Below are 21,776 nucleotides of genomic sequence, written 5' to 3' on the forward strand. Positions count from 1 at the left end.
GGATAAAGCTGGAGGGAAACTCTAATTAAGCAAAGGCTCTCTCCCATGGGGCAGGGCGGGGGCAGGGGGGACTGGGGTGACCTGAATAACCCCTTCCTGCTTCCAGGAGGCCCAGTGCCTGGGGATGGACGCAGAATGAGAGCCCTATCTGCTCTCCGTAGACACGATCCTTGTTTCTGCTGCCATCCAGGTATCAGTCTTTACACCGTTCTTGAGCTCCTGCTGCATAACGCAGGAATGGGAAATGAAGGACCAGAATAAATATGGGACAACCTCAGAGCAGGAAAACCCTACTCTGTCCACATTCTTGCACAACACAGAGATCTGATTGCACCGAACTATGTCTGAACAGAGTGACAGCTATGGACTTCAAAATCACTCTTCTTTCTTCAAAATTTTATCCAGCAAATTGCATGGTAGAAGGTGGTCCTTATTGCACTGAGTTCGGAGTGCCTGACTGAGAGGAAGAAATGAGTATGACAGCGAAGGGAGCGTAGAATTCAGCCAACATCAGGGCGTCTGTTCACCTTGTGAGCTCAAACTCACAAGCTGTGAGATCATGACTTGAGCAGCAACCAAGATTCGTCCACTTAACCTACTGAGCCACCAGGTGCCCCTCCCGGTTGTTTTTTAGAGCCATTGTTCCTTGTTTCTTATCCTGCTGTCTTGATGTCCTTGGGTATTAGTATCTTTGCTTTCTTTATCGTGTTTCTCCAGCTTTAGTTACTAGAATCGCCTTTTTAATTTTTTACTACAATGTCACATGTAAAATAATGTACTAAATATTACACTTAAACAAATACATGTATTTTAATCATATGTGCCAGGTACGCTTCTAAGCACTTCAAATGCATTAGCTCATTTAGTTGTCGTCACTGCACAGTTAGCTAGATACTATGGTCTCCGGTACACAGGTGGAGTCTCTGAGCCATTAATCAACGTGCCATCTTCACACACCTGATTAAAGACCTAAATAAGAAACGGAATATATTACGCTCAAAGGAAAAAAATATATGGGACAAAATGGAAACATATTAGTACTTAAGGGGAGGTAAGAAGTTCTTAAACTACATTTAAATGACATAAGCCAACAGAAAATATTTCATAGATTTCATTCCATCAAGATTAAGGATTCCTATTCAACAGAGGATGCTGTACATAAAGTACTATGCAGCTGAGGCAATGATAGAAGTCACTTGCAATGCCTAAAGCATTTTTAAAATATAATTTATTGTCAATTGGCTAACAGACAGTGTGTGCAGTGCGCTCTTGGTTTTGGGGGTAGATTCCCGTGGTTCATCGCTTACATACAACACCCAGTGCTCATCCCAACAGGTGCCCTCCTCAATGTCCATCACCCATGTCCCCCTCTCTCCCACCCCCTCCATCAACCCTCAGTTTGTTCTCTGTATTTAAGAGTTTCTGCGGCGCCTGGGTGGCTCAGTCGGTTGAGTGTCCGACTTCGGCTCAGGTCATGATCTCACAGTTCATGGGTTTGAGCCCCGCATCAGGCTCTGTGCTGACAGCTCAGAGCCTGGAGCCTGCTTCACATTCTGTGTCTCCCTTTCTCTCTGACCCTCCTCTGCTCACGCTCTCTCTCTCTCTCTCTCAGAAATAAAGACACTAAAAAAATGTTTTAAAAATAAGAGTTTCTCATTGTTTGCCTCCCTCCCTCTCTGTAACTATTTTTTCCCCTTCTCTTCCCCCATGGTCTTCTGTTAAGTTTCTCAAGTTCCACATATGATTGAAAACATATGATATCAGTCTTTCTCTGACTGACTTATTTCACTTAGCATAATAGCCTCCAGTTCCATCCACGTTGTTGCAAATGGCAGGATTTCATTTTTTCTCATTGCCAAGTAGTATTCCGTTGTATATGTAAACCACATCTTCTTTATCCATTCATCAGTTGATGGACATTTGAGCTTTTTAAGAAATGAAAATCCAGTGGTGCCTGGGTGGCTCAGTGAGTTAAGTGTTTGGCTTCAGCTCAGGTCATGATCTGTGCTGATAGCTCAGAACCTGGAGCCTGTTTCAGATTCTGTGTTTCCTTCTTTCTCTCTCTCTCTGCCCCTCCTCCACTCATGCTCTGTCTCTCTCTCAAAAAAAAAAAAATAAAAACAAACAAATAAATAAATAAATAAAACATTAAAAAAAGAGAAATGAAAATCCAGAATATAAAAAAGACTTTTGCAAATCACCAAGGAATGACAGCAAACCCAACTGAAAAAAACGATCAAAGATGAAAACAATTTACAGAAGAAATTAAAAAGCCACACAAGCATGTAAAGAGATATTCTAACTCATCGATAATTGGAGAAATGTAAAATGAAACAACTATGAGTGTTCCTTTACTTGTTTGATTAGCAGAGATTAGAAAGCAGTATAAATACAGTGTTGGGAAGGACGTTGGGAGAGGAACCTTCAAACACAGTGAGAAGCAATGTAGACCAAACTCATGTATGTCTTCTTGCGATCCAGTATTTCAAATCCAAGTCTGTAGGAGACTACTGATGCTTTATTAATGAGAGCACTGGGTTGGAAGCAGTCTTGGCACCCATCCCTAGGAGGGTATACAGATTGGTAAAACATGCAAGGTACATTCTATGGAGCACTGTGAAGCAGGTGAAAGAAGTGCATTGGATATTCTACATAGCAACCTAGATGAGCTAGTGAACCACATGCTACGTTGAAAAATGAGAGACAGATATCATTAACCTAAATTAAAAATTGTACATAAAAACGATAACACAGATTCTTGACACATAAGAAGAAATTAGAATTATCAACATTTCCATTTCAGCCAAAAGAATTGAAAATGGGGTCTCTAAGAGATAGTTGGCATTCATGTTCATAGCAATGTTATTCACAAAAGCTAAAGCATGAAAGCAACTCAAGTGTCTGTTAACAAGTGAATGGGTAAACAAAAACAGTCCATCATACAATGGAATATTATTCAGCCTTAAAAAGGAGGGAAATTCTGACCCAGGCTATAACATGGATGAGCCATGAGGACATTATGCTGAGTGAAATAGCCAGTCACAAAAAGACAAAATTCTGCATGAATCCACATATATGAGGGAGGAATAAGGAAATTGTTGTATGGAGTTTCAGTGTTAGAAGATGAGAAGAGTTCTGGAGATGGACGGTAGTGATTTGTTACACAGCATTATGAATGCATTTGTAATGTACTGAACTGTATACTTAAAAATGGTTAAGATGGCAAATTTTATGTATATTTTACCACAGTTTTTTTAAAATGAGGAAGAAAAGAAAATGAGGCACATTAAAAACCTGATCAGCAGACTTACCTTACAAGAAATGCTAAAGGAAGTTCTTTCAGTGGGGGGAAAAATGCTGATTCACATCATAAAAACAGAAAAAACTAACGTAAATCTCATGGTGATAGTGAAGAAATAGTCATAGTTAAATTCTGCAATATAGTAATAATGGTGCATGACTCATCTACAACTCTAAGATTTTTTAAAAGTGCAGAAAAAAACTATAATGACAATAATTTGCTATTAGTTACACAATATAAAAGCATGCATATTGTAACAGCAATAAGCTATAATATGAGGGGGAGGAGAGGTAAAAGTGTAACATTTTTGAATTCTATTGAAGTTAAGTTGTTAACAGTTTAAAATGGGGTGTTGTTAGTTTAAGATGTTATAGGTAAGCCTTATGGTAACCACAAGGGAAATGCCAAAGTATTTACAAAAACTAACACGATAAAGAAAGCAAAGATACTAATGTCCAAGGACATCAAAACACAAAACAAGACAGCAGGATAAGAAACAAGGAACAATGGATCTAAAAAACAACCAGGAGGGGCACCTGGTGGCTCACTGGGTTAAGTGGCCGAATCTTGTTTGCTGCTCAAGTCATGATCTCACGGTTTGTGAGTTCGAGCTCCACATTGGGCTCTGCACGGACAGGTCAGAGCCTCTTTGGGATTCTCTCTTTCCCTCTTTCTCTGCCCTTCCCCAATATGTGCTCGCTCTCTCTCTCAAAATAAATAAATAAACTTTAAATAAATAAATAAAAAATTAAAAACGAGGAAACAAAGCATCAATAGCAAGTCTTTACTTGTCATTAACTACTTTAAATGTAAGTGGATTAAATTCTCCAATTAAAAGACATGGAATGGCTGAATGTATAAAAAATAAGATCCAACAAGGAGCACCTGGGTGATTTAGTCAGTTAGGCATCTGACTTTGCCTCAGGTCATGATCTCGCAGACCATGAGTTTGAGCCCCATATCAGGCTCTGTGCTGACAGTTGAGCCTGCTTCTGATTCTGCGTCTCCCTCTCTCTCCGCCCCTCCAACACTCATGCTCTCTGTCTCTCTGAAAAATAATAAACATTAAAAAAATCTTTAAAAAATCAGATCCAATAATATGCTGCCTGCAAGAAACTCATTTTAGCCATAAAGACCTTCATAAGGTGAGAGTAAAGGGATAGAAAAAGACATTTCAAACAAATAGCAACCAAAACAAAATGCAGGAGTAGCTGTACTTCTATCACATGAAATAGACCTACAACCAAAAATGGTGAAAAGAGACAAGAAGGTCATTATATAATGACAAAGTGGTCAATACATCAATCAAATAAAACAGTTGTACCTATTTATGTGCCCAACATCAGAGCACCTAACTATGTACATTTTTTAAATGGAGAAGAAACAGAACTCTAGGAGACATAAACAGTAATACAATAATGGTTGAGGACTTTACTATCTCACTCTGAACAGGGGATAGATCATCCAGACAGAGACTCAAGAAGGAAACAGCAGATTTGAACAACACTGTAGACCAAATAGACCTAACAGACATGTACTGAAAATCCCATTTAACAACAGCAGAATACACAATCCTCTTGTGTACATGAAACATTCTCCAGGACAGACCATATGTTAGGCCACAAAACAAGTCTCAGCGAGAAGATTGAAATCACACAAGTATCTTCTCAGGCCACAATGGCATGGACTTAGAAATCAGCAACAAGAGGAAAACTGCAAAATTCACAAACATATGGAAATTAAACAACACTTTCCTGAACATCAGATGGATCAAAGAAGAAATTCAAGGGGGAGATACAAAAGTTCCCTGAGGCAAACAAAAATGAAAACAACATACCAGAACTTATTGGATATTACACATAAAAGGATGAAACTGAACCTCTATCTTATACCACTCACAAAAATTAACTCAAAGTGGATTAAAGACTTCAGTATAAGACCCAAAACATGAAACTCCTAGAAGAAAACATAGGAACAGACCTCCTTGACATGGGTCTTGATATTGATTTTTGTTGGGTATGTTACCTTAGCCTAGGCAACAAAACAAAAAATGAACAAGTGAGTCCACATCAAATCAAGAAGATTCTGCACAGCAGAAGAAACTGTCAACAAAGCAAAAAGACAAGCAGTGGAATGGAAAAAAGTGTTTTCAAACCATATGTCTAAGGGGTTAATATCCAAAATAGGCAAAGAACTCATGGAACTCAATCACAACACAACACAACACAACACAACCAAAAAAAAGCCAAAACAAACAAAAACCACAAACAACAAATAACCCAATTAAAAAATGGGCAAAGTACCTGAACGGATATTTCTCCAAAAAAGATGGATGTAAGGCCAACAGGTGTATGAAAAGATGCTCACTTGTCCTCACTTGTCATCAAGGAGACACAAATTAAAATCACAATGAGATATAATCTCACACTTGTTTTTTTTTTATTTTTTTTTAATGTTTTATTTATTTCTAGGAGAGAGAGAGACAGCGTGAGCAGGGGAGGGTCAGAGAGAGAGGGAGTCACAGACCGAAACAGGCTCCAGGCTCTGAGCTGGCAGTCAGCACAGAGCCCGACGCGGGGCTCGAACCCACGAACCGCGAGATCATGACCCAAGCGAAAGTCGGACGCTTAACCGACTAAGCCACCCAGGCGCCCCAATCTCACACTTGTTTTAAAGATCATCATCAAAAAGACAAAGAGGTAACACACGCCGGTGCGGATGTGGACAAAGGAGAACACTTGTGCACTGTTAAGATTGTAAATGGGAAGAGTCATTATGGAAAACGGTATGGAGTTTCCTCAAGAAAACTAAAAGTAGAACTCTCCTCTGATCCAGCAATTCTACTCCTCAGAATATGTCCAAAGGAAATGAAAGCAAATAACTCGAAGAGATATCTGCATCTCCATGTTCATAGCTGCGTTATTTATAACAGTCACACCACGGAAACGACGTTAAGTGTCCATTGGTGGATGAATGGATAAAGAACTGTGATGTGTATATATACAGTGGGACATTATTCAGCCATTAAAAACAAGGAAATCCTACCATATGTGGCAACATGGGTGGACCTTGAAGGCATCACGCTAAGTGAAAAGTCAGACGGAGAAAGACAAAATCTCACCTATGTGTGGAATCTAAAAAACAACAGTAACAACAAACTCACAGACAATGAGATGAGATCTGTGGTTCCCAGAGACAGAACGTGGAGGAGAGGGAATGGGAGGAAGGGGGTCAAAAGGTACAATCTTAAAGTTAAAGGATTAGTAAGTCCTAGAGACGTGATGTGGTTAAAAGAGTAGATCCTAAGAGTTCTCATCATGAGGAGAAAGACCTTTTCCTCTTTTCTTCTTCTTTTTTTTAAATTGTATTTGTATGAGAAGGTAGATGTTAACTGGACCTATTGTGGTAATCATCTCCCAATAATGTAAATCAAACCATCATGCTGTGTACCTTAAACATGTACAGTGGTTATATATTGATTATTTCTCAATAAAACTGGGGGGAAATTCTTAGAATAAGATTTCTGCTTTGGGTCATTTCATTTTTTAAAAATGTTTATTTGTTTATTTTGAGAGGAGGGGAGGGGCTGAGAGACAAGGAGAGCAAGAATCCCAAGCCGGCTCCGCACTGTCATCATGGAGCCCAGTGTGGGGCTCGAACCCACAAACTGCGAGATCATGACCTGAGCTGAAGTCGGACGCTTAACCGGCTGAGCTGACATTCCCACCACTGGTGTGCAGGGTTCCCTATCGTCCACATTATCACCAGAATTTGTTCTCTTGTCTTTTTGATAACAGACATTCTAACAGGTGTGAGGTGATATTTCACTGTGGTTTTGATTTGCATTTCCCTGATGAGGAGTGATGTTGAGCATCTTGTCACGTGTATGTTGGCTATTTGTGTATCTTCTTTGGGAAAATGTCTATGCAGGTTCTTCACTTAGTTTTAAATTGGTTATTTGGTTTTTTGCTATTGTATGAGTTCCTTGTACGTGTTGGATGTGAACCACTTATGGATATGTGGCTTACAAATATTTTCTCCTCTTCCATAGTTTGTCTTTTTACTCTGTTGAGTTGCTTGGGCTGACACCTTATGGGCCAAAAGGTAAGGAAGGGCTCAGAAACTGATGGAAAGAAAAGCAAAAAGACATTGGATCAAGCTTGAAGGTTCCCACTGGATAGATCTGGGACAGTGTGTACATCAAAACAATAAAGGCAATATCAGATTCTATCCCATTGAATAACAAAGGAATCCCTGAGGTCATGGTGATATAAATAAATAAATTAATAAATACGTAAGTGGAGGAGAAAAGTTGCTTTTTCTATACGGTGAAAGGCCAACTAATAATAGACACTTATTAATAAAGTACCATGTACATTACAGCAGAGAAGCCTGGTGGAGACTTTCTAAAGGAAGTGATGAAGTTCAACATTCTGGGTGAGGGCAGGTTGGCCCCGTGCACCCCCCGCTATGGTGTCCGGGGAACAGGTTATCTCACAGCTCACTTCTGTGAGATTCCTGCTCTAGTTACATAACCCGAATCTAATCATCAGGAAGCATCAGCAAACCCACAATAAGGAACCCCCTTCCAGGTGACAGTAGCCTTCAAAATGCCGTGGTCGGTGAAGACAAGGAAGGTCTGCAGAACTGTTAGCAAGCCATCACAGCCAAGTAAACTGTGATTCTAGGTCCGGGGACTCTGAAGGGCATTATTTGCAAAGTGGACAAAATCAGAAAGAAGGCTACAGATGACACGATGGTGTTGTGTCGGTGAGCTTCCTGTTTTCATTCTGCGGGAGAGCATCCTTGTCACTAGTAAAAGCATTCTGAAGTACGAAAAGCTGATGAGGCATCATATTTGTGCCCTGCTCTGGAATGGTCCCGGAGAAAAATAGTACGTTTATATCCACAGATCTGCCTGTCTATCTGTTGAGGGAGAGAGAGATGATGAATTAAAGCAAATGTGGTAAAATGCCAACAGCAGGTGTGGTGGGGGGGGGATCTGGATGAGGACTATGGGAGTTGTTTGTGCTATTCTGCCAACCTTTCCGAAGGATGAAATGATAGAAACAGGAGTCACATGGAGGTGGGGCGTGACTGGCACAGACCAGAGCAAGGAGGAGAGGTGGAGACAGGAAGGGCTGGAGGTGTGTTGAGTAACTTAGGAGAGGCATGGGCAGGGGGCGTCAGATCTCTTATCTGAGACTTGGAGAAAGATCACCGAAGAAACAGACTCTTGACCACAGAGAACAAACTGATGGTGACCAGAGAGGAGGTGCGTGGGGGAGGTGGGGGGAAATAGGCGATGGGGATTAAGGAGTGCATTGTAGTGATGAGCACTGGGTGATGTTTGGAAGTGCTGAATCTGTCGTACACCAGAATCTAATATATTACACTGTATGTCAACTAACTAGACTCAAAATAAAAACTTGAAAAACATTTTTTAATGTTTATTTTTGAAAGAGAAGGAGAGTGAGCAGGGGAAGAGCAGAGAGAGAAGGAGACACAGAATCCAAAGCAGGCTCCAGGCTCTGAGCTGTCCAGCCCAGAGCCTGATATGGGGCTCGAACTCACAAACCGTGAGATCATGATGACCTGAGCCAAAACCAGATGCTTAAGCGACTGAGCCACCCCGGCACCCCTAAAATAAAAACTTAAAGAAAATAAAGATCAACCCACTTTCCTTGCTTTGTTTCATTTAATCCTCCAAAGAATCCCACGAGGGTAGACACTAGTCTTATCCTCACTTTATAAAGAAATTGGGGGCTCAGAGATTCATCCGTTCAACCAGCATTTACTGAGTGCTTACCATGGTCCAATTGTATTGCAGCTACATGAAAAAAATGTCAAGTGTGATTGCACGTGTGTGTGTATATCTAGAAAACAATCCAGGAAGCAGATGTGAGGCAAAATTAATGTGCTAAGAGAGGTGGTGGGTACACGTGCTCCCGTTTTCTTCTTTGACCTTTCTAGATGTTTCCAGTTTTCTACAACGCACACCATTGGCTTTGTGACAAGTTAAAAAAACAAGTATTATTTCAAAGATGGAATTGAAGTGTGTTATAATGACAACATCTCTCATTATGATGTGTTTGTGATCAAGTATTGTTTCCGACGCAGTCTCATGTACCAAAGTGGTATAGACAGCTGTTTCTTAATCCCGTTATGGCTCCGTCTCTCCACACCACAGTGAAGAAACGGCAGGGTTACAAGTGGGAAGCTGACTCCTCCCTTGACTCTCGCAGCCTGGATTTGCCCACATTTTCTGTGTGGAAACCTAAGTCCAGGGCAGGGTGACCTCCTCCCCAGACAAAACATTCCCAGACCTCCATGATACCAGTCTCTTTGCACACGGAAGCGTGCACACATAGCAGGTCCCTCATTGAATGGGAAGGCGGCTTGATAAAAGCACATCACTTGGGTCCAAAGAGAGAGTGGCCAGCCCGATGGGGTCACTGTGTCGTATGGTGGGACACCCATTTACTTTGGGTACGTTCTTTCATTTTTATTTTTTTAATGTTTATTTGTTTTTGAGATAGAGAGAGCATGAGCAGGGGAAGGGCAGAGAGAGAGAGGGAGACAGAGAATCCAAGCGGGCTCTGTGCTGTCAGTGCAAAGCCCGATGTGGAGCTTGAACCCATGAACTGTGAGATCATGACCTGAGCCGAAGTTGGACACTTAACTGACTGAGCCCCCTGGGTGCTCCTGCCCTCCCTCCCCACCTTAGGGTACTTTCTGATCGCTGGATGCCTTCCTCCCCTTTGTTGCCCAGGCTCCAAGGGCTCTAGGGCGGTCCCATCTATCCCGCCTGGGCTCTCCCAGCACCCTGTGCCTGTGTACCTCCCAGAGCGCAGAGAACTCGCTTTGAAGGACGCACATCCTCAGTCACTGCTGGATTGAACTGAGTCCTGCAAGCAGATATGGGGAAATGCGTGGAGTAAATCAGGGTGTATCCCTGCGGTGGGGTTCAGTGCAGCCACCAGAAACAATGCTTTACAATGATTTATTCACCTGGGAAAGTGACCCCAGCACACTTCTACTTAAAAACAACAACAACAACAACAACACGAGTACAGTTAAGTGCACCTTTGTCACCATCATAAATACACAGAGGGAAAAAAATCAAACTAAAAGAAAATACACCAAGGAATGCACAGTGGTTGTTTTTCAGTAGTGAGATTATGGGTGATTTCGGTGTTTTCTTTTTCCCTTTGTGTTTTTAAGCTATTATTTTTATGTACCACTTTTGAGAGACACAGCATGAGTAGGGGAGGAGCAGAGAGACAGAGACAGAGACACAGAATCTGAAGCAGGCTCCAGGCTCTGAGCTAGCTGTCAGCACAGAGCCCGATGTGGGGTTCAAACCCACAAGCCGTGAGATCATGGCCTGAGCTGGAGTCAGATGCTTAACCAACTGAGCTACTCAGGCACCTCTAAGCTATTTTTGCTATTGGGGAAATGGTTTTTAAAGAAATACATCTCTAAGGGGAAAGGGAAGAAAAATGTGACTACCAGGAGCCCCCTGGTGAGAGAAGAAATATGTTCCTTTGAGTTAAGGGACCTCTCAATCTTCTCCATCAAGACCAAGTCTCCACCTCACTCTCCCTGGCAGGTACTCTCTTCCCTCTCAGCCTCGGACACCGTCAGCTTGCACACCAGGTCATTATTTGTTGATGGGTCCGAGGTGGCAGCCAGAACTCTGACCCCTCAAACCAGAAGGCTTGGCGGGGGAGAAGAGGAGCGGGGGAGACAGGGAAATCCACCCTGCCTCCTTTTGCCTGATAGGAATTTCTGCGATAAAGCCATCAGAATGTGCTCCCAGGGTCACCCTAACTTCCAAGGAAGGGAGATTCCGGAAAATATCCAGAAAGAAGAAAATGGTCAATGCATCAGGCATGTGATCCGTGTCTAGCCCACAACCTGAACTGCTTGGTTTTTGCAAATATAAACATTCTCACAAAGGGTTTACTCGGTCCTACTGCCAACAGCAGTTCCCCAATCCTATTTCCCATTAGGGCTTTGGTTGTCCCGCCCTGAGTTCTCTGTTCCTCAAGGTTTCCCAGAGNCTGGGGGGCACGGGGCTCTGTTTACAAATGTTAATGCTCACAAATCTGAAATCCTGTTTGGATTCAGTCCCCAGTCTTGGCCCCAGTCTTCTGGAATGTCCCATTTGGCTCATTCATCTCCTTCCTACCAAGGAGATGTTCTTGGAGAACACTCATGGCCCAGAGGGAATGTAGTCTACACCGCCTTTAAACTCGCTCACCCCTACGTGGCTGCAATTCCGTGGTATGTCAGGTGTCCGAATCTGGCCAGGAGGCCCAAGCCACCTCAGCTCGGGTCAGCGTGCCTGGCAGGTCACCCGGGCTGTGTCCTGCATCAGCCTCCAGGGCCCCGAGTCAGAACCCTGCAGAGAGCTCATGGTCTGCTGTGGAGGGGGACATGGAGCTGGTCCTCTCCAGCCTCTCCGTGGAGAGGAAGGGGAGCCATTTAGCCAGGTGCATGGCCAGGACCCTGTGGAAGAGCTGGCGCAGGTACCTGCGGAACCTCTCCCCCACGAAGGCGTAAATGACGGGGTTGACGCAGCAGTGCGTGTAGGCAATCACCTCTGTCACCTGTATGGCCAAGTCCAGCTGTTTGCTCTGCTGGCACTCATCGGTGAAAAAGGTGTCTTGGAAAGCAGAGACCAACATGGCCAGGTTGTAGGGGGTCCAAAAGAGAAAGAAGACGATCATGATGACGAAAATCAGACGGACAGCTTTGGCCTTCTTCTCATTTGGCCGTCTGAGCAGAATCCTTATAATCTCTGTGTAGCAGATGATCATGACCAACAGGGGCAACACCAGCCCCAGCATGTTCAGCTTCAGAGCCTGAAACCGTTTCCAGGCCTTTAGGTGTTCAGGAGGGAAGTGAAGGCTGCAGGTGGTATGGAAGAACTCCCACTGGATCTTGGAAAAGTAAAAGCCCGGGACGGCAGCCAAGATGGCCAGGACCCAGGCCAGAGCGCTGCTGAGGATGCCGAAGAGGACAGTGCGGACCTTCAGGGCGAACACGGCATGGACGATGGCCAGGTACCTGTCCACCGTCATCAGGATGATGAAGAAGATCTCGCTGTACAAGCCTATGTAATAAAGCCCCGAGAGCAACTTACAGGTGCCGTCGCTGAAAATCCAGTCATCCTTCAGCTTGTAGTCAATCCAGAAGGGCAGCGTGAAGAGGAAGAGCAGGTCAGAAATGGCCAGGTTGAGGAGGTAGATGCTGGTCATACTTTTGAGCCTCTTGTACTGCATTAGGACCAAGAGCACCAAGACGTTGCCCACCAGGCCAATGATAAACACCAGCGAGTACAGTGGGGGCAGCAGCTGGGCCCCGAAGGCCCTCTCCGCCCCCTTCTGGCATGGGGTGATGTCTCCATAGTCATATTCTGTCGTCGTGTCATAGCTCTCTGTAGAGACAGTGATTTCCGTGCTGGCTTCTGTCATCCTGGCGTGAGTCTCTGTTTCCTTTGCTGTGAAAGGGCAGTGGGCTCTGGGCAGCAAAGACAATGCAGTGATGATTAGAAGCCTTCCACCACCTGACAGCTGTTTTACTGAGTGCCTACTGTGTACCAGATCCTGGGATGTGACGCTGAGTAAGGGGGACCTGGGTCGTCTCTGCCCTCACGGAGCCGGGAGCCTCACGGGGGAGTGGGGGGGGACATGCAGGAGGTACACTAATGAGCACCCGAGTGGTTCATTCCATCCCTTTGGCGGTAAGCATCATGCGGAAGCCTGGCGGCTGGAGAGAGTGCGAAGATGGGGGTGGGGGGGGGTGTCTCTCCACACTGCTCCTAACCAGTGCTTCCCACGGTCTTGGCATTGGACTTAGAGCTAGACAACCCCTCACCCCCAAGCAGGTGCCACTATTGTCCCCCCGTTTAGAGGTGATGATGCAGATGTTCAAAGTGGTAAGGACAATATTTATGGGAACAAGCGGGTGGAGTTCAAACTCGGGCGTGAGTTGCTCTCAGGCACATTCCTGAAACCATTGGCACTTCTGCCTCCAATCACAGAGCCATGATTTTGCACCGCGGGGTCTCAGAAGGATGCTGAGAGTCCAAAACTTACAGAGGGATCTTCATGGCCACGGGGGCTTAAGAGGTTCTTAGCTGGGGATGACATAGCGCCCTGGGGGCACATGAAAATGTGTGGGCTTTTTTGCCGGGGGGGGGGGTTGCCCCAGAGACTAAGGGATGCTACTGTCTAGCCGTTCATCAGGCAGGGCCATGGATATCCTGCAACGTGAAAATTATCCTGCCCACAAGACCTGTAATGAAGTTCTAGAAGGCCAGCCCATCTCTTAGTAGATGAGGGCAGTGAGGACACAAGAGTGGGGCAGCCTGGCTCGTGTCATACCAGCCCAGATGTGGCACAGGTGGGTCTACAGGTGACTCAGTAGACAGCTTGTGATCGGCGTGAGGAGGATTCCGAGGAAAGTACAATCTGGGAAGAGTGGGGTGACCTGGTGGGAAGAAGAAGGGGTGGGGGGCAGGGGAAGAACTCACAACAGCTTCCAGCCATGAAGTGTCATGCAGCGACCAGATGGTAGCTGGAGTGCTGCTGAACTAGGCTCTTAGATATTTTTACCCAAGGTTGCCTTGAAACAAACAAATACACAGAAGAGCCACTAGATCGCCTGCCTTTGTAGGACTTCCCCTAGCCCCGGACGTTTGGCACGCTATTCCAATCTGTTCCAATCACTTACTGAAGACACCTCCCCCAAGGGAGCATGGATGGGCTCCGGTGTAACCTACCACCTGTGTGACTTTGGATAAGTTAATCTACCTCTCTGAGCCCCAGGTTCCCATCTGTACTGTGGGGAAGTAACCCTTACTTCGTAGGGCTGCTGTAAGGTGATGCATGTACAAGAAAAGCCACACCTTGGTATTTATCGGGCCATCAGTAAATATTAGGGTTCCTCCTTCCCCCTCTGAGTCCAGTCCCAGGCTTCGATCCTATTCTGGCTGATGCATCCCGCTCCCCAAGTGCCCCCCTCCCCATCAGCTCTCTCTGTAGTCAATTTGGAAAATGAGTTCTGCTTGACAGGGGGTGGACGGTGGCAGTCCCTTCTGTCTGAACCACGCTTTGAAATTTACAGTAGGTGACCAGCAGTCTGAATCGATTTGACATAAACACCGATCAGTAAAGGAGCTGGTGCCCCCATCATAACTCCCATCCCGAATCTGGAGTCTGGAGTCTTCTAAATTGCTTAGTGAAGGTTTCCAGCTTACAAAATTCACATTTCTGCAGTGGCCATTGGAAAATATGGCAGACGGGACAGGGCGGGAGAGTGGGGTCGGACATCCTGGCCGGGACACCGTCATTTCCCGTCAAATCCATCCCTGTGGCTCACTCGTCCAGCTCTGGACTTGCCTACACCTGCCCAGCTGTCCTTCTGGGGAAACTGAGGCCGGCAGTCGCTAACCAGCCTGTGTGGGCAATTTCTGACTTCCGCTGTCACTGCCAGTATGACAGGCCGGCTTGGCAGACAGAGCTTTTGGATGGGCTGGCAGGTTTACGGTGAAAGCTACCAGAAGCCTGGGAGCACAGAGAGCCACTGCTGCAAGACCGAGCCCAGGAGCCCAGTTTCTGGGGGAATTTTGGCAAAGATTGAGTCAGCATTGCCCGTGCCATTTGAACAGAGAATCACCTTCACCACCCTACCCCCTACACCACGTCCAGCTTCATTTACAATTTTCCCAGCTTGCCAGGCACCAAGCAACAACCCCACAACTCCGGGAGAGAGATGGGGTGGGGGTGGGGGGGGAGAGGGGTCCTGCAGGGAAACAGAAGGACCATGTTGCAATCGAGCCCTGCAAAGCCCGAGTCCTGAGTCTGCTGCAAAGTCGGTCCCAAGGTCACTGCACGGTGATCAGCTGGAGCCCTGGAACGGGGAACCTCGCAGTGCCCGGATCACGTGGCCTGGGAGCGGGTGAGAAAAGGGCTGTCTGTGGGGAGAAGACACCCAAGCCCCGTGGCGTGCCGTGGCTGGCTTATACTGGTTCGTAAAAAGCAATCACGTACATCTCTCCCGAAAGCTGCACTCAGGGGTTTGTAGCTTGAAATCAACCACAGTGGGAATATCGACGCCATAGAAATCCACAAATACTAGAAGTCAGGGCTCTTTTTTTTCCCCAGGGAGAGCCAGGGGTTAAACATTTATTTACCGGCCCTTCACTGCCCACAGTCTGAGTAGCCTAGAGCTCTCCCCCTAGTCAGAGTGAGAACTCGAGCGTCAGCGGCAGCGAGTGGTGCACAGCCTCGAGACAAGCTATGTAAACCTCTGACAGCTTCTAACTCAGAAAATCTGGGGCACTCCAGATTTTATGGAGGAAGAATTGATGTAGATACCTCCAAGTAGCCCCCGTGCCCCTCTATCTTCAGAACCAATTCTGACCTGCCTCTTTGTTAGTAGAACAGAATGGATGCATCCCAAGAGGACATCTCCCCATCTTTGGGAGGATAAAATCCTACCTCCTCCAAAAACAAATCAGCAGTCCTGATTGTGAGTTTCCTTAGTTCTAGTCTTCTTAAGAAACTGGTCCAGTATCAAATCACCCTGGCATCTGCAACGTTTTTCTTAATTAACATTTCCCTTTTGCTACAATTTCTTCACATACCATGTTTGGGTTTTGTTTACACAGGGAAATTTGGCAAGTGATTTCCTCTTGAATAGGGAGGCTCTTGTTTCTTAACAGACTTGAGAAAGGCTGATTTTCTCAACCAGTCACCAACAACCAATCACTCAAGAAGGCTTCCCTTTTTAGCAAGAAAACCCCTATTTTATATCTGAGTGCACAGACTCAGAAATTCACCCACCGTCAGGATTGCTCTATAATTAAGTGCCTTACAGATGCATTGATGGGCTAATTAGACATTTGCATGGCCCTCAAAGAATCCCTCACCTTTGAGGAATGTCCTGCGGTGTGAGGACCACGGTCCTGGCTACATGCATGTCTTCAAACAAGACTGCCCTCCATGGTGACCAACAAGACAGAAGAGACAAATGCCACTTACTCTGGTCTCCAGGGGTTTTGTCCACGAAGCCTTTGTTTCTGGAGCTTTTAGAATTTTCATGAATTCGAGGCTCAACGCCTTGATTGAACAGGAAGCCCTCAGCTTCCTGTGTGATGATTTAGGACTCCAGGGCGCACAGTCTTTCAGAATGATGAGAAGGGGACGAAGTTCTTCTTTTTATGTGGCCGGGTGTCCATGAATGGCCACGACACCCACCAGTGGTCAGTTCCTCAAGCTGGGCTCACTCGAAGGATTTTCTGTGCTCGCTCAGCTGTGCTTCTCCCTGGGGAGCTGTGCCTTAAGGGGATTGGGTAGGGTGGGGTGGGGTGGAGCTGAGCAGGGCGAGGTGGTGTGAGGTGTTCCCAGAATTTGTGAAGCAATCAAAGACTGAGACAGTGTGTGTGTATGTGTGTGTGTGTGTGTGTGTGTTTGTGTTTGTGTGTGTGTGTATGTGTGTGTGTGTTGCTTTGTCTGCTTTAAATGAACTGAAAGCTTCTTTTTGGAAGGGAGGCAAAGAGAAGAATTTATAAAAGNAGAAAGTTTGTGGTCAGTGAGCAGCCTTTAAAAAAAAAAAAAGCTTGCAAATGGAAGGATTTAAACCAGAATGCTGGATCCTGTTTCTTAAAATAAACTGGCTGATAGCCTGAGAGATGCACAGGTTCTCTTTGGCGCCCCCTATGTCCTCCACCTCTGACCGTTTGCTGTCCCTCTCTGCTCTGGTGGTGGTGACCCCACTGAACCCCACGGAACAATTTCATCTCAAGGAACCTTCAGCATGAAGTGAGTACAGGTCTGTAGGCTGAGTTTCAGTCATTCCTCTCTGATCCCGGGCTCCTGTTTAATGCGATGGTCCGACTGAGGCTGTGGCCAAATCCCAGCTCTCCCTTGACACAGGGGCCAGAAACCACGCCTTGACAGGTCTTGGCTCCCGCTCCATCAAATGAGCTGGCCGAGCACTCTTGCTTGCAGCAGCATGCACAGGACAGCTTGGAGGTGAAAGTGTCACAGAGCACCTGGCCCAAGGCAAAGTGATGAAGGATGCTTCCCACAAGCTCTCCCCATAGCCACCAGCGCCTGCTCTGCCACCATGCCAGTGTCCCCCTCGGGCTCCACTCCTTTTCTGTGAAATGGGACTCTAGTGGCCTTTACAGAATTGCTGCAAGCACCATTTCAGAAATGAATGTGAATGTGCTTTGCAAATGCCACTTGTCCCCTCAGGGCTTAGTTTCTTCATCCGTATAATGACGACTTTAGACAAGGTGCCTCGTGTCCCCTTCAAAGGAACACTGTTTGAGCCTTCTGGGGTCAGGTCTCCCCTCTTTGGCAGCCTGTCCACAGACAGGTGGGGGAAGAGGGAGGCAAAGGACAACTAAGCTGACAAAGAGGTAACTGGGTGTGTTATTTATGCATTTGATGGTCTCTTTTCTCTTCTGTAAAATGAGGCTAATAATGCCTACTTTATAGAGGGTTAAATGAAGACATAGACATGCACATGGATGAATGGTTTGGGGCTGAACTTGACAAGCGTTACCAATGCCTGGCTTAGTTTGGGTTTCCCTTTTAGGTGCAAACCCTGCAGCAGAATGCAGATGCAAGTAGTATATTTGCAGGGGTTCCCAGGAGACATTGCAGGGAAGGGGAAAGGGGGCCAGGAAAGGGAGCATTATAGAGCCACTCCTGCAGAAGGTAAGTGGCACCCAGGCCCCCGGGGACATCCGGGAGCTCCTCAGAGTCACCCTGACTGTGGGGCCAGAGGGTTGAGGAAACCAGGCACACGTCGATCACATCTCTGCCTGCCCGCCACTGGTTGAGGGCTGCTTCTCTCTGGCTTTTGTCACTAGATATCACCCTAGGAGATTCTTCTCCCCCAGCGCACAGGGCTGGGCATTTAGGCAGTGGCCGTGGCCCTAGATGTAGTGGGAACAGATAGAAGTGTCAGTATGATGCACACCACAGTCTTCTAACCTTGACTTTGCCTAGGCCTCTGGTTCCTCAGTGGAGCACCCCCTGCAGTGTCAGCCCCTGATGGGTCCTGCTGACCCTCCTCTTCCATCTCCCATACTTCCCTTCTGTGTCTCATCCACGACATCGGATGCTGACGCAGCTGTTTCCACTTCCCCTTTCCTGTCCCAATCTCGACATCCCAGAAACCTCATGGTCTGTTCAACTGAGATGAGGCAAGGCCAGGCTCCTTGACTGCATGGAGCCTCTGCCTGTCACCGAGGTAAACCTTTCAGGTGCAAGTGCTACACCTGTAGGTAAATTTCCGCAAGGGGCTGGCAGTGCCATGACCATGGAGCTCTCCTGCCACCCAGTCCCGGGCCACGCTGTCTGCCTGCGGGCAAAAGAGGTTGCTTCTGACCCTGGGCCCCTCTCGGGACACCAAAGATGGATTGACAGGTATCCCACAGATGGGCGAGAGGGCCTTTGGGAGACGCTGGTGGCTCCTAGGCGGTAGCCTACCCTTACCCCCTCCACACCACCATATTTTATCCCCACCTTGTCTGATTCCCTTTTCTCGCCTCTCTCTCCACCACCCCTCTCCCTCTACGTTGCTTCTTCCCAGGCAGTCTTTTCTCCTCCTTAATCTCCGCCTCTCCTCTCCCGCCTGGCGGCTCCCAGGCCGTGTCTTGCCCCACAGCGTGCTGCAAACCCAGCCCGGCAGACCAGAGGAAGCAGGTCTGGTAACCTTCTGTCCCCTTCGTTCTGCCCAGCTGGCCTCTTGTGCTGGGTCGTGTCCCGGTGTGAATGAGGGTGCTGGGCATGAACACGACCCAGGATGGGTGAGAAGCCATCCTTCCTGGATCATCCAAGAGGCCACCTCCTCCCTGCAGCCCTTCCCACTCTACTCTCTGCAGACAGAAGTCATCCAGGAAAGGCAGATGCAGAGCTCTGAGAGTTTGACGTTGTTTGGTTTGGTTTGGTCTGGCAGGGACAGGGGCAGGGGCGGGGAGGAGATGAGGGTGGGGTTAGAGGTCCCTTTATTCACACCTAATAGTATACTTTGGAGACTTTTGACAATAAACAGCAAGGCAATTCACTCAAAGTAGCTCCAAACAAAAATTAAAAAGAATAGAAACTACTCTTTTCCCACAAACCTAGATCTTAGCCCCGGTCTGATCTTAGTCTCTAACATTCTCTCGTACTCATTCTTGATGGTTTCACGATCCACACACGCGCCAGTCTTTGCAGCCTCAAACGTGGGGCTCAATATCGTAATGGCGCCGATGCGTGAAATGGCCGGTTGGGTGGGCATTGCCGCGAGGCCACGTCCGGCAGCGAGTGCTGATGGTGGACTGGGGTGCCTCTGTTTTCCCCAGCCTCCCAGCCTCCAGCCAGGCCACACTGCATTGCACGGGGGGCTTGGGCGTAAGCAAAGGCTGCACAGCATCTTAAGGCCTGGCCTTAGAAGCCGCCTCGTGTCCCCTCTGGGCATTGTGTCCATCTAAGCAAGTCACCAAGCCCAGCCACAGCCAAGGAGTCGGGAGATAGGATACACTGTTTTAGATGGAGCAGTGGAGTCACGCTCTAGAAGGCTGTGCGCCCCAGGATGCAGGAGGGGGGGCCTTGAAACCGTATTTTACCCTCTACCGAAGCACAGGTTTCTTCCAGCTCTCAGGGCAAGGGCTTCCTTGAACCCTCCCCCCCCATGGCTACGTCTTCCTTGTTCCTCAGCCAATCACGCCAGTGACTCTAACTCCCAGATTTCGCCGTCACAGCATCCACAGCCCCTCACACCTTGGCCCCCAGCACCCCAGCCTCTGACCCCACTTCCACCTTCCCTCCCTCCTGCCATTCGGCACCAGCACGTCCTTGACCCCAGTGGGGCTATGGTTTTGTCAACTTTCCATGGACCGTCAGCCTCCTCACGGCCTTGCTGTTCACCTTCCAAACTCCACAGACCATTGTTACCCCCTTATCTACACCCTCGGCTCTCAGGCTCTCTTCTGATCCTTGTGGTGTCCACCCAGCAGAATCCACTCTTAGCTATAGTCAGCCCCACCCCTGCACCCACGAAGTTGAACGCGGCTGGAGGGAACCGCGCAGGCGTCCAGCAAGAACTGAGTTGTAACTCACTGTCGGAAGGCAGGGAGAAATGAAGAGGAGGTTTATAACAACCCTTCGGACTTCAGGGCTGAGCTGCGGACAGCTGGGCGTGTGCCCTTCTTACCTCCCCCGCCTAGTCTGAGAGCTGACTCGGAGGGTTGCTTCCTGCTGGCCCTGGCTCTTCCCTTCCACCTCATTCACCACACATCCATGAAGTGGCCCCTGCCTCTGTCACGCACCGGGCAGTTACAGGGCGCAGAGGAGGCAGGCAGGCAGGCAGCGCTAGCGGCAGGCACGGTCTGTGGGCTGGCGGCGTCGGCATCGTGCGGGAGCTTGTTGAGAATGAAGATTCTCAGGGCCTCACCCCAGACCTGCAGAATCAGAACCCCAGGAGCAAGTGCTGGACCCAGGAAGCTGCGTTTGAGCAAGCCCTCCGGTGCCTCGTAGTTATGCTGCAGTTTGAAGATAGTCGCTGGACACTTGCTACGTAATGTGTCATGGCAAGGGCCGAGCGCTTACCCAAAAATGCAGTCCCCCAGACCTCACAACAGGCCCCATGCAAGGAAACCTGCGTTTCCACCGGGTCCCCAAGGGATCTGTTCACACATTACTGTGCAAGACGCCCTGGTCTAGAAGGTCACGGTCTAGTGGGACATCCGTGTAGGGTTCAAGAGAAGCTCGGAGGAAGGGGGGTGGAGTCAAAAGCACCCTGCAGAGATGCTTACACTTGATGGGAAGAGAGAGATGAGCTGGGGTCTGTCACAGGACCAGGGGCTGGGGCTGGCTGAAAGCTGCCTCTCAGGGTGTAGACGCTCAGAAGTCTGTGTGACTGGTTGTCGCACAGAAGGAACACCCTCGCCCGGCTGCCCAGACCCACGCTGGGGCTCAGCGGGGCCGCCCTGGGGCCTGACGTCACATCTGGTCCCCATGCTGTATTAGCGAGGCTGAGGAACAGTCGTGTGCCTCCGCGTCACTGGACGGGGTAGAAATCTGGTCCCCTCCCCGGAGAGCTGTTTGGCCACGTCTATCAGAATTGAAATGTGCACGTCTTTCGTTCTAATGCCACTTGCAGGAATGTATCTTACAAATGTTTACACACGGGGCGGGAGATGCAGGTTAGGAGGACGCCCCCTGGGTTGTGAGGACTGGGATTCGGCACCACCTTCTGTGTTGGTACAAAACACCCCCAGGCTGGAGGGACCCAGCAAAGGCCGTGTGCCCTGGATGCCGCCAGCGGGGAGGCGCTGGTGGTGAAGGTTCTGTACCTGTGGAGGAAGCATGATGAGCCGCTGATATTCCTGGTCTCTCGTGACGGAAACAGGTGCCTGGGGGAGAGACAAAGCCTGAGTTTTCGCCGTCTGTTCTTTCGTACT

The 21,776-nt window shown here is 47.8% G+C and overlaps 2 protein-coding genes across 3 annotated transcripts in view; both read right to left on the minus strand.

Moving 5' to 3' along the window:
• The window catches only part of XCR1 (X-C motif chemokine receptor 1), a 94,359-nt gene extending 77,961 nt beyond the window's left edge, over positions 1 to 16,398 (minus strand). Inside the window, exon 1 of the mRNA XM_077777141.1 lies at positions 16,357 to 16,398. The gene's annotated coding sequence lies outside the window, so the exon portion shown is untranslated. The remainder of the gene's footprint in view (positions 1 to 16,356) is intronic.
• Positions 11,374 to 16,445, minus strand: LOC144242290 (C-C chemokine receptor type 1-like). 2 transcript variants are annotated; one of them, XM_077777140.1, is made up of 3 exons: positions 16,357 to 16,417; positions 13,696 to 13,801; positions 11,374 to 12,829 (listed from the first exon to the last, which is right to left on the minus strand). In XM_077777140.1, exon 3 carries the CDS (start codon positions 12,781 to 12,783, stop codon positions 11,701 to 11,703), a length of 1,083 nt encoding a protein of 360 aa, XP_077633266.1. In that variant the 5' UTR covers positions 12,784 to 12,829; positions 13,696 to 13,801; positions 16,357 to 16,417; the 3' UTR covers positions 11,374 to 11,700. The 2 variants fall into 2 exon arrangements, with proteins under 2 accessions (XP_077633266.1, XP_077633265.1); XM_077777139.1 differs by lacking the exon at positions 13,696 to 13,801 and having other exon boundaries at positions 16,357 to 16,445.
• Positions 16,446 to 21,776: the final 5,331 nt, after the last annotated feature.

This window comes from Crocuta crocuta, unplaced genomic scaffold, assembly GCF_008692635.1.
Source record: "Crocuta crocuta isolate KB4526 unplaced genomic scaffold, BGI_CrCroc_1.0 scaffold77, whole genome shotgun sequence".
Lineage (NCBI taxonomy): Eukaryota > Metazoa > Chordata > Mammalia > Carnivora > Hyaenidae > Crocuta > Crocuta crocuta.

Coding starts and splice junctions, on each gene's coding strand:
- LOC144242290 (XM_077777139.1), bottom strand. CDS start 12,783: ATGACAGAAGCCAGCACGGAAATCACTGTCTCTACAGAGAGCTATGAC.